General features: G+C 28.7%; 1 protein-coding gene across 1 annotated transcript in view; it reads left to right on the top strand.

Moving 5' to 3' along the window:
* LOC111621234 (replication protein A 32 kDa subunit-like) overlaps positions 1–13654 on the top strand; it is a 30042-nt gene that overhangs the window by 3278 nt on the left and 13110 nt on the right. Inside the window, exons 3-5 of the mRNA XM_023363313.1 lie at positions 1622–1723; positions 10513–10629; positions 10907–11101. Coding sequence (XP_023219081.1) covers positions 1622–1723; positions 10513–10629; positions 10907–11101 — 414 coding nt within the window. The remainder of the gene's footprint in view (positions 1–1621; positions 1724–10512; positions 10630–10906; positions 11102–13654) is intronic.

Raw genomic sequence — 13654 nt, forward strand, 5'->3', positions numbered from 1 at the left:
CACAGTAATTCACACTTTCATACAGGGTAATGTATTAACCTTGAATAATTGAGTATTAAAATACAGGATACATATAGTGAATGAAAAGTATTTTCAGTAAGGATAATATTATTTCGTTCACTAGTACGTATCTATTAACAGGACTTATTAAACTGGCTTTAAGGATACTGCAACTCAGTTTCACAGATTAGAAAATTATTTAATTTAATTTACCTGTAAATTAAATTAAACAGGTAAATTAAATAAAACAATTTCCTAATCTGTGAAACTGAGTTGCAGTGTCCTTAAAGCCAGTTTAATAAGTCCGTTAATAGATACGTACTTGTGGACGAAATAATATTAAAATAAATTAAGGATGTTGAGGCATATAAATTTAATTTCAGTAGGGATATTTCAAGTAGTGTAGTGTAGTATAGAATGGAATTGTTTAGTGCCCATAGACAGAATCAATATGTTTATGAAATGGTAGTAAAGGTTTTATTTAAATACTGTATTTTAACTGGCAAACTTAGAAAATAAATTTGTAAAACAGAAGGCACTAAACATGCAAAAATGTCTGAGTGTCAAAAAAGTGTTATTAATTAAACCAGATTTTACATGAGGCTTGTTTATATATATTTTGTTTTGTTTTGAACATTGTGAACGATGTAGACCAGGGATAGTGAACCTTTTCGAGCCTGTGTGCTGCATACTTAGCATTAACTCTCCTCCATGGATTCAATAATGTCTCCATTTCCAAGTGCAAAATCTTCTTTCTTCAGGATTCCTTTTTCTAGGTGAAGTGTTTTGCATTTATCTAGGCCAAACTCCATTTGTGTATGAATGTGATTTTGTAGGAGTTGATGGAGTTGTTTTTGTGTGGATGCATAAAGTTTTATGTAAAAACCCTGGAGGCCATATAAATTTTTAAATCAGAGAACAAAGGCTACTGTACCAACTTTAAAAAGGATCAATGTGTGTCATGTGTTTGGAAAACACTATATGTGCAGGAGAACAATGATGCAATCACGTTATATGCTTGTGATAGTATACTGAATATGTTGGTTATTTAATATTTTTTAAGGTTTATTTTTATGCTTTTCTGATACTTTTCCTGTAGTTACATTGTTATTGCGTGATTTCAATATTTTACGTATTCGAATTTTTTGTTTTCTCAAAATATGTTAACATTCAAAAATGTTTGTCTTCAAACTTTGTTTATTATTAAACAGTATTAGAAACAAAAAAAGGCTCTAAGTTGAATGAGGTTTTTATCAGAAAATAATTATTTGGTAAAGCAGATTTAAAAGTAAAAAATGATGCATCATAAGTTATGATCATTTCTACATGTATAAGTCTTAAATAGTACAGTCTTTAAACAGACCGCACTGGATGGCCCAAACTGTAGCTATGCCACTGATGTTATATACTGTATTATAATTACTCGTCATTTTTAGGAATTACTTATTTAAACAAGATTTAATAAACTTTTGTAATTGGATGCAATGTTATAGAAACTTTATCAGTATCAAACAGGATTGTTAAAATATTTGAATTTGAATAACTTCAATAAATTGTTATTAAAAATGGGTTTCTTAATTTTAACTTAATCTTATGTTTAATATAATAATTCTAATTTCAGGTTGATAGAGTAAATAATGTAGTGCCTTGTACCATTGCGCAAATCTTGAAAGCACCGGATATGGATGAACATATGAAAATTGGAAGCATGTCTGCTCATATTGTATGCTATTTGATGATATTTCTGTATAAGTTATATTTATTTTATTATTATTATTTTTTTTTAATTTTGCTATATTAGTGGCAAATCAGTTTTTTTAACTTATTAAAAGTTATATTAAAATATTATACGAGTAGGTTGTGTAATATATTAAATTTGTACATTTATAAACATCTCAAAGCCTGATGATTATATTAAAGCCAAATGATTACCAGATTAAATTGGACTACATTACTACTGCTGATAATTATTAAATACAGTGGTACCTCGTACTTCAAACTTAATTCATTCAAGGAAGTCGTTCAAACTCCAAATCATTTGAAGTCCGATTTTTCCCATAAAAAATAATGGAAAGTAAATTAATTCATTCCCTGACCCCAAATAATACCCATTTCAATAAACTTAAAACTGCAAATACATGTTATTTAATGTAAAAATATGACAGTTACATGCTCTAACAATAAATTAAAATTTAAAAACAGTAAATAGAATATGTAAATAATGTATAATAAAATGAAAATTGCATTTACTGTTTGAACACATGACTTTGACATCTTAAACATCACAGCCAGATCCACCACACATGTACTGCTTTCATGTTTCATGATAGGTTTCTTTTTATTTTCAATTTTCTATATTACAACCTTCCTTTTAGACTTTGTTGCTTCCACACCCTTCTCAGATTCCATAGTTAATTAGTAAAAGTTATATTGAGTTGAATAGAAAGTTTATGCCTATTTTTAACAGCTGTCATTACTTAACATAGTTGTGTGATTTAATTATAACAGTCATGAAATTTAACATATTGCTAATGAGAGATTGTATTCTTTGGTTAGAAGTTTATTTTAAACTTTTTACTTCATATTTTGTTTGAATAAAATCAAGTCTAAATGTTTTCAGATAAAAAGCATATCTGGCATGCTACTCTTTATGAATTTCGGAAAGATATAAAGATTTGTAATGTGTATGCAGAAGGTTCTCCTAAGCTTCAAACCAGCAAGTATGGTTTAAAAAGTTCCATTTGGGAAATTTTGAACTAACAGATAAACAATGTATGGAGCATTCAAAAGATGTCAACAAAGAAAAATTGCAGGAAGAAATTGTTAAAAATCAAAAAAAAAACACAATTTATATAAACGCACTAAAAATTTATTTTTAGTGCATTAATATTTATACCGATCCCATTGGTTTTTAATAATTGAATTTATATTTATACAATTTATATAACCAAACATACACCAAAAAGAAGTGGAAAAAGNTTAAAAATCAAAAAAAAAACACAATTTATATAAACGCACTAAAAATTTATTTTTAGTGCATTAATATTTATACCGATCCCATTGGTTTTTAATAATTGAATTTATATTTATACAATTTATATAACCAAACATACACCAAAAAGAAGTGGAAAAAGCACTGAAACACATACAAGTGTAATATGTGAGAGAGAGAGGTCTTGCATTTACAGCTTGAGCACATTTTTTTATCCGAACTGTGAATAGTGCATGCACAGTTCAAAGTCTGAAGCAGCATTTAAAATCCGAGGCAAATTTTTGTCAAATTTAGCATTCAAAGTTAGTCGTTTGAAATATGAAGTATCACTATGTACTGAGTAATTTGGCACTAGATATAAGTGTTAGGCACCATCTCTTATTAAATTTAATAATTATAAATAAATTAATATTTATTAAATAATATATAAATTCTGGAAGAAAAGAATCAGCTTGGAGTGGGACTCAAACCTGTAGCTGCTGATTACCACACAGATGCATTGCCAGTTACACTACCCAAACCTCTGTTCTTCACTTCCAGACATATTTCATTTGAATATAACCATACTAGTTACTTGCGGCATGGACTGGGGATGACTCAGCACCCATGGTCTATAATCACCCATTATGGCACTCAGCTAGCTATTGCTTTACTTCGGCATGGTTTAGCCCAATTTAATCTGATAATCGTTTGGCTTTAATGTATTAAAATTGTTATATGTGGATGAAGTGATTGATTCCTGAAATTTTCAGTATTTTAACTGTCATATTTATTGTTGATAATTAAGTTCTTATGTGTTTTTTTCGAGAAATTATCATCAACAAGTAAGTCAATTAAAGTTAATATTTACAATATAAGAGTTGTACATCTCTCATGTTTATTAATCTTAAAATTACATTTACAGGTGCTCCCCTACTTACAAACAGGTTAGGTTCCTGAGATTTTGTCATAAGTTGAAATGTTTGTAAGTCAAAAACTAACCTAGAAAGTACTGTACATATGTGTACAGAATAACCATGTGTTGTTAGTGTTTGATCCTTTGATATACTTAATAGAATATTTACACTTGTTTACCCACTCACAGCTGCTTAGTAGTGGGTGTTTCAAATGCTGGTTTTTTTTTCTACCTAATATGCTTAATTTTATGATGTCCAGTTAAGTTTCCATGGTAATAGAGTGACGCTTGCATTTATCTTCATGCATTTTTTGAAGCATTAATCTTAAAAATTTATAAAAATTGCAAATAATAGCAGAAAACAATATTACTTTGACACCTAAGGGTGTGACTATGCAGATGCAAACAAATGAATTTTTCAAGTGAATGAGAAGAGGTGACGACATTTCACACATTCTGTTTCTCGCTCTCGTTTATTATGACCACATAGAGGAGAGTATGAAATGTCATTGCCTCTTCTCACATATTCTTACTAGTAGTAGTGGTTTGGGAAGCTTTGATCGCAAAATTAATTTTTCAAGTAAATTAATGATTTGTTGAGTAAATTAAAATACTAAATTTTTAAAAATATATCAATTGGATATATACTTCTAATGAAAAATTACTTTTTAAAATAAAATAAGAGTAAATTAAATTACAAATAAAAATTTATTTTTAGATCACAGATTTGTGGACAATAAGAAATTAAAGTTTATTATTAACATTTTCTCAAAATGAGTGGTAATTTGAAATAATTTAACACTGAAATTATTTTGAAAAGGTTTTTATTTTTACATTACATTAATACAGTTTATTTAAGTGTTTCCACTTCTTCCTTCAGCATATCTAAAGCGTGACACATTTCTGCCAGTAAGTGCAGGAATAAATTTTTGTGATTGTTGACAATATATTCTCGATTTAAGTTTTGATATTTTAAAATGTGACACCAAGAAAGTTGATATTGGAACTCGTTAATTCCGGGTCAAGTATTTGGTAGCAGGAAACAAAATTCCAGTTTAGATAATCTTTTAATTTATGTAAAGTCTCGGTTTTTAATTGTTGATATTTTAAAACTTTTTTTATATCAAACTTATGTATAAAGTGTGTAATGAAATTTTCAGAAAGAGTTTGAAATTCAACAATTTTATTCCAATAAAATTGTTCTCCATCGGACAAACTTTTACAGAAAAAATTTTATTCCAATCAAGATAATTTGAAAAATTGCCTAAGAATTATGCATCCAACTCTTATAGAAACATTATGCACCGCCAACAGAGATGAAAAAGACTTTCATGAATGTAATGAAATTAACTTTTCTCAAAAATAATTTTGTACTCAATTTCAATCTGTATTCAATTCAAATAATGTAGTCAAATAATATAAAAGAATTGTTTATTTCTTCATAGACAATATGCAATCCCCCTTTGACTGGGAAACTTTCTCATCTTCGCCCTTAGAAGAACATACCATTTGTCATTTTAAAAATTGTGGACTGGGATATCATCAGTCAGCGAAAAGATTTGCCTTGCACGTTTATTTTGGAATTCATGGATAAGTTAAACTGGAAATTCATGTGGAAAAGTTACAAATTCACATCTCATCTATATATATAAAAATGAATGTATGTCTGTGTGTCTGTCCTATGTCCTTCATGCATTACCACACCGTTTATCCGATTGCCGTGAAACTTTGGGAAGTTGTTTAATATACTCCAGCGAAGGTTTGTGGCATAGTACGATTGCCATGAAACTTTGGAAAGTTTTTTAATTCACTCCTGCAAAGTACATTTATCCTACGATAGATGGCGCACGTTTACACGAGCATTCGAGCAGTGTGTTCGATCAATTTCAAATTGTGAAGACCATTTCCCCCTTTCAAAAAATATCTCTATATATGCATTTGTTATTTACGATATTTGTAATAATTTTTGTTTAATCACTTTATTTCAACTTTTTTTTTGCTAATTATGTATTCGCTCGAACTTCGTTAAAACCTTAACTGTACCCCGAACAACAACCGAAGTTGTAGGAAGAAATTCGCGTATTTTACCGATCTAGGTATCCCCCTTTTCCAAATTTTAATATCGACTCAAAATAATTTAAAAAGACAAATTACAATAAAACGGTTTATTATCCAACTATCAGAAATTTCACAACATGCCAAGGAAGAGAGGAAGGAGCAATTAAATAATGAAAATTATAAAGGATTTTAAAAAATATATAAAAATGAGGAATATCGCACTTCTGACAATCGCTGCGAGTGTGTGGGTTAAATTTGGAGAATCCGTGCTTCTCACATGGACAACTGTATGTGGCCAGCTCACGTGTCGGAAAACCTTCTGATTTATTCGTGTACGCACCAGACGGAAAAACAAAAAATATCGTGTATCCACAAGCACTACAATAAATAAATAGAATTGAAACGACACTTTGAAATATTTTCTCGATGAAAATGAATAATAATAATAAGTTTCAATAAAAATGATAAAATGAAAATTTAATTTTATCATAACGAGTTTGCTTGAATTTCATTTCTTCTGAGATCGCAGCAATGCACGACGGGTAAGCTAGTATATATATAAAAAACTATATTACATACAAATAAAAACCCAGCGAAGCATGTCCTTGCAGCTAGTTTATTATAAAACATATTGATTATGCAAAATGGGATTTAATATGCCAAGATCAGAAATTAGACAAAGATTTCTTAGGCAATTTTTCGAATTATTTTGATTGGAATAAAATTGTTGAATTTCAAACTCATTCAGATAATTTCATTACACACTTTATATATATAAGTTTGATATAAAAAAAGTTTTAAAATATCAACATTTAAAAACCAAGACTTTATGTAAATTAAAAGATTATCTAAACTGGAATTTTGTTTCCCACTACCAAATACTTGACCCGGAATTTATTGACAAGTTCCAAAATCAACTTTTTTGGTGTCACATTTTAAAATATCAAAACTTAAATCGAGAATATATTGTCAACAATTACAAAAATTTATTCCTGCACTTACTGGCAGAAATGTGTCACGCTTTAGATGAGCTGAAGGAAAAAGTGGAAACACTTAAATAAACTGTATTAATGTAATGTAAAAATAAAAACCTTTTCAAAATAATTTTAGTGTTATATTACAGTAGAGCATCGATTATCCGAACCCCGATTAACCGTCACATTGGTTAACCGACCGTTCTACTCGGCAAATTTCAAATGTCCGCTAGTGATGTGGCACTACAATATTTGGCTATGTCTTGGCTACTTTAATATTATTTTTGTTAAATTTGTGCGTGTTTTAGCTGTCAATACTGGCTCGACCATTGAAGGCAGGCCAGTATTTAAACGAGACTTAATTTTTTAATTATGAGTGGTTGTTTGTTTTGTAATTATTTAAAAATAATTTTTAACGATACAATAGCAACGATTATTATTTTTTTAAAGAATTTGTTAGGCTTAACATCGATGAAAATTCAACGCAAAGTTGGTTAATAGCGATATACTAATTACATGGGATATACTAATATACTACACTAATAATGTGTTTTTTTCATTCTTTTCGGTTATCTGATTTTTCAGTTATCCGACCAACCTGAGTACCCAATTGAGTCGGATAATCGATGCTCTACTGTATTTCAAATTACCACTCATTTTGAGAAAATATTGATAATAAACTTTAACTTCTTACTGTCGACAAATTTGTGATCTGAAAATAAATTATTTGTAATTTAATTTACTCTTATTTTATTTTAAAAAGTAATTTTTCATTTAGAAGTTCATTTTGTGATTAAAGATTCCCAAACAACTAATACTCTCACTCGCTCGCACCTGCATAGTTGCAGCTTAACAGAACCTTGAAATTTGCATGAAAATGAAATTGATGATAAGCAATAGAAATTTGTCCATGTTATTAAAAATTTATTTTTTATTACTGGCCAAAACTGATTTTAACACCATTTCAAGAGCAGAAGAGAACTCCACAATTTACATAAAATTCAAATTTTGGACCTATGGTCAAATTGTTCGTAATTAGGGGAGCTCCTATACATATATTTAATAACATATACTTACAACAGTATTTACTTGTCTTTCTCTCCAATATTTGATCTTAAATTAACTAAATGTACATTTATTCTATATATTAGTAAAAACAAATAGGGTAAAAGGTTAGCAAAATTCATATTTTTAAGAAGAAAATATTCTTTGTAAATCTGAAAATCCAAGAATGATTAAAGGGTAAATGCTTAAATTTAATAGAAGAGTTTCAGTTATCTAATTGAATTTGTATTTTTAAATCTATAATTAAAAGAAATTTTTTATATAATATTATCTGAAAATTTTAAATGTTTATGAAATATAGTTGTTTCTTGTTTAACAAATTGTTTATTAAATGGAAACTTATTTTACTATTAGCATATTAGCAATGGACTGTAGAATTTAAAATATACAACAACCAAAGCTGAATATTATCGACTACAATACTAATAATTTAATAGACAATTTGGCATTAACTCTAATGCCAAATTAAATTATTAGTATTGTAGCCGTTTCTAGCCCGATAATATTCAGCTTTGGTTGTTGTATAGCTTTAAACGTATCGGGTGTAGTAAGGATGTTTGAATTTAAATTACTTATGTTATGAAGTTCTTCTTAAAAAAAATGAATATAAGTAGTAAGTGTATTCTTTTATTAGTTTTCTTCCTCCTCCTATAAATATAGAACATTCACTTTTCAAAGAAAGTTTATTGGGCTGCAATTGGAAAAAATTATAAATTTCCAGTGTTGTCCGCCTGTCTGTCTTTCCTTAATCTCAAGAACAGAGTTAGAAAGATGAAAATTGAGACCAGATATGGAAGCTTAGGGTAAGAGGCTCCAATTAACTAACTATATATGTGGAAACTGGAGGTCATGTTATTTCAGTTCAAAAATTTTCCCCTAAAGAAGTTAGATGAATGGCATGATTCAATTGCTAACAGGAAAAGTATGATGTACAGAGAGAGCCACCACTAATTTGAGGTGAAGAGTGCATATTTTAAATTAAATAAATTAAAAATATGGATTAAAAATTACAATCCAGAATTGTGATGATGTCACAATAAATAATTGTTTAATTATTTTATTTAGTACATTATTAGTCATTTAGCCTTAATGTGATGGTGACTCACATAAACTAATTAGACAGTTATCATAATATTTAGCAATGGAAACCGTAAAAGACTGTTTAATGAAACATCTGAAGTTAAAAATTTCAGTTGATACCTTATTTTTCCTTAACAAGTCTTTATTTGCAAGCTTTGCAATGTTAGAGATGATTCATTAATGTATTTTTTTCATACATTTAATTTCACTTTTTTCTGTCATCTATCAAATCATTTACAGAATTTATGGAATTTTTTTTAATATAGAAATCAGTTATTTGCATTTATATACTAGAACATTATATTTGCACATTTATTATTTATTTTTAACATTTTAGTTTGTTCTAGTTGTAGATAATCAAGAATTTACTATATTTTAAATTTGTCATTTTCTCAGGAAATATTTGTTTTCGAATGAAGTGTGAGTAGCATTTGTTAATGTTTGATTAATGTTTAGGAAAAACATTATTAAAAAGACTTAAAAAAATTTTGAGCTTAATTCATATATTAGCTTGATTTTTGGGAGCTATTTTTAACATTTTATTGCAGTGTAAAAATATATACATTGTTCTCTCAAATACTGATCATTAAAATAAAATTCTGTTTATAAAAAAACTGTTTCTGCTAATTTTGAAGAAACATTATGAATCATTTCTGATGTCAAAAGTTAATATTTTTATGTTTGAGTTTGTTGCTGGATATATATATATATATATATATCCAGATTGTTAACTCGATATATATATATATATCGAGTTAACAATCCACATAACAGCATATTAATATGCAATCTATGCCATTTATATCTGTTTACTGCAGAGTTCAGATAATTAAATAACTAATTCTTCTTATTTTAGTTTTAATTTAAAACTTTACTACTCGTTTATATTTTCCGAAATTATTTTATGAAAAGCAATGTCATTACCAAACAGATTTCTTCATCTAATATTTTTTACAAATTCTGGCAACTGTAATTAAATATATAACATTAATATTTTATATTTAGCCTTAGTTATTCTTTCATAAGTTAATTTGTTTTTCACTGTTATTTCCATTACTAAAATACCAAGTAATAAGATGACAATTTTTGCAATATCTAATCGTTTATAATGCTGATGTGCAGAATAACTCACTCATAATGGATTGGCAAGAAAATACATGAATTTAAAATTAAGAAAATAATTAGATAAAGATTTTTTTTAAATTGTACATGAAAATTTCAAATTGGAATTTAAAATGTTCTGTGGTTTCTGTTGTTGAAGATAGGGAAATATTTCTTAAACACTTTGAATAAAAAATTTTTAGACTTGATGGATTATTTTAATTGGAAAATAGTAATATAAAGTTGTCAGTGGCTTTCTTCGGAGGAAAAATTAGCTAATTTTGCAACTAAATATAAAATTTTTATTTTATATTTAGTTAGAATAATTTTTTTATTTTATATTTCAGTTAACTGTTATAGGTATGGTGAAATCAGTTGATGAGCAATCTACAAGGATTGTCTATACTATAGATGATATGACAGGTGCTCCTTTGGAAGTTCAAATGTGGATTGGGGAAAATATGGTTGGAATTCTAATTCTTTAATTTATCTTTATTTTAAAAATATTTAAATTAAACTTTGGTAACTAACTACTGTATATTATTATGATCTGTTTTATAACATATGAAAGAAAATATTAAGTAAAATATATTTTTATTTCAAATATAAATTCTTATTTTATATATTTTATTTGATTAATTTTAAATCAGCAATATGGTTTTTAATTTTATTAATATACTACACATTGAGATTTGTATTATTGCAATGAGTTGATTATGTTTTTTTTTTTTTTTTTTGTAGGAAGTGACTAATGAAAAACGATCTTCAATAATGGAAAATTCTTATGTACGTGTTACTGGGTCCATGCGCACCGTAAAAGGTAATAAATTATTAATTGCCTTTAAAGTATCTCCTGTGAAAGAAGTAAATGAAATAACAATGCATCTGTTAGAAGTTTTACATACAAATATGGCTGTTGCGGTTATGGATAGTCAGGTATTTAAATAAATTACATATTAATTTTACTCTCTTTAGAAGTGATAAATTTTCTTTAAGATAAAATTTAAAATGTAATCAAACAATAATTAGGCTCTGTAAAATCTAGCTGTTTAATTTTAAGCTAATTAAAAATTAATTTTAAATTTAATACTAGAGATAGCTTAGTTTAAAATGATTCAAAAATCAAAATATTTAAAATAATGGGAAAAATTGTTTTTAATCTTATTTTAATCATTAGATAATGTTTTTGAATTTATTTCCCCATAAATTTTAAATTGTTTAATTTTAAAACTTATAGACTCAAAACTCATAACTCTTAATGTTAAGCTTCAAATCAAAGAAGAATCTGATAGTTGATTATTTTTCTTTAACTGTTTTTGTTTTTTTCGGCATAATTTTGTCAATGTGTGAAATTTAATTTTATTGATAAATTTTTTATTAATTATTTTACATTACTAAATAATTATTAGAAAGTTGGTTTATCTAATATAAAGTTATATTTGTTTTACTGAAGTATTCATTTGTCTTCTCATTGATGTGAAATGCTTGAAGAGAAGCAGATTTACAGAAAACAAAACAATATAATTGTAAAAGGGTGTTACCAAAAAATCTGAAATATCAAAGAAGTTAAACTTTTTTGTTATGAAGTGTCAAGAATTGAATTTTTTATACCTGTAGAGTGCCGTAGTGTTCAAACAGTCAATTAATTTCAGCACTATCTGCCTGTTTTTAAAGACATTACATTATTAATTTGCTTTATAGCTTATTATTTTAAAACAAAATTTTCTTTGCCTTTCCATTGACTCTCTATTAAAGTTTTTATTATTTATAGTTATTTAGTCTATATCTAGTTTGTCTAGAAAGTATCCAGCCATAATATGAAAAATACAGACATTTATTGAAGAAGATACAAGAAACATCAGAATCTCAGATCAGCTTCTAGTTCTCACACTGTCAATCAGTCTACTCTTCTTGGTTGGCATGTTACATTGGTCATGTACATCATTCTCATTATATTAACAATGGCTGGATTTTTTTTCTGGACAGACCTCATTTGTGATGAACAGTTGCAAAATGCTGGGGTTGAGCCACTGAAAACACTCAGGCAGAGTACCCATATATACAGCCAAATCTTGATAAAATATTCTGTTAAATAATGTCAGAAACCCTCAGAAAGCACAAATGAATATTTATGAGTAGGTTTTTCCTTTTGGTATCTGTGAATTGCCAAAATAATTTTGCATTTCAAACATCATCAAACTCAAACTTGTAGATATAGTAATAAGATTTGAATTCTTATTGTTTTAGGTTCCTCAGTTTAGTGCTTCACTTGATTTAGTGATCATTTCAGAAGAAAACAAATGTAATGCTAAATTGAAAAGTTTGATTTTATGTATAATGAATATAATGGTGATTTGATTTTATAGGGTGTCATTCAAGTCCTTCATGCTGACAGCTACTTGGCACTAACATCTTTACTTAGCTTATTGTGGTGGCACTGAATTATTAGTGTTCACTGCACTTGGATTTTCTTTTATACCCTTTGGGGGATTACGGCCTTGCAGTCTAAAAACTGCATGCCAATATTAAACATAGAGGGAGCAGTAACCTTGTGTATGCCATTCAAAGGAATCCTACCTTTCTCTACAGTCTATCTCCTCTCCCTTTCCCTCTTTCCACTGGCTAAACACTTTGTGTACAGCCAAAATCTTTTGTTTAAGTGATTCTGATTGATTTTTCCCCCATAATGGAAAAAAAAGAATTTCACATTTTTAACTTTAGAAATAGTTTACAAGGTCTGTTCAAAAAGTATCGGACCTTTGGTCGGCAAAAATAAATTTATTGACTTTGAGGTACAAAACCCTAATCCCCTTCAAAGTAGTCTCCTTGGTAATGTATACACTTCTCCCAGCGTTTCTGTCATTTCTGGAAACACTGCTGGAACGCATCTTTTGGAATGTTTATCAGCCGGTCCGTCACATTTTGCATGATGTCTTTTCTCGACTAAATTTGGGTTCCTTTTAGCGGTATTTTCAGCTTGAGAAATAGCCAAAGGTCACACGGAGCCACGTGGAGAGAGTACGGAGCATGATGAACAACAGGAGTATTGTGTTTGGCGACGAAAGCCCGAATCAGATGCGCAGAATGGGTGGATGCGTTATCACGATGGAGCTGCCAAGTTTTGATCGACCACAGATCCGGTCGTTTGCGTCGCAATGTATCGGAAAGACGACGAAGGACCTCCTGGTAGTACTCCTTTGCGATGGTTTGGCCTTGTGGTGCGTACTCACGACACACCACCCCACGAGAGTCGAAAAAACTGTCAACATGACCTTTGATATTGCTGCGGACCTGCCGCGCTTTTTTTGGCCTCGAGGATCGTCCCCGAAAGCCTGCTGAATCTTGCGAATGGTTTACACTCGGGTATCGCCAAGGTTTTTGGCAAAATTTGATGTAATATCGCTGCTCACGTTGTTCAGTCATTTTTTAGCTTAGTGAAATCCAACGAGAGCACACTACATGACCTCACTCATACGCCGATTGCCAACG

Source organism: Centruroides sculpturatus, unplaced genomic scaffold (assembly GCF_000671375.1).
Source record: "Centruroides sculpturatus isolate CEXI.00-Female unplaced genomic scaffold, Cexi_2.0 scaffold283, whole genome shotgun sequence".
Classification (NCBI taxonomy): Eukaryota; Metazoa; Arthropoda; class Arachnida; order Scorpiones; family Buthidae; genus Centruroides; species Centruroides sculpturatus.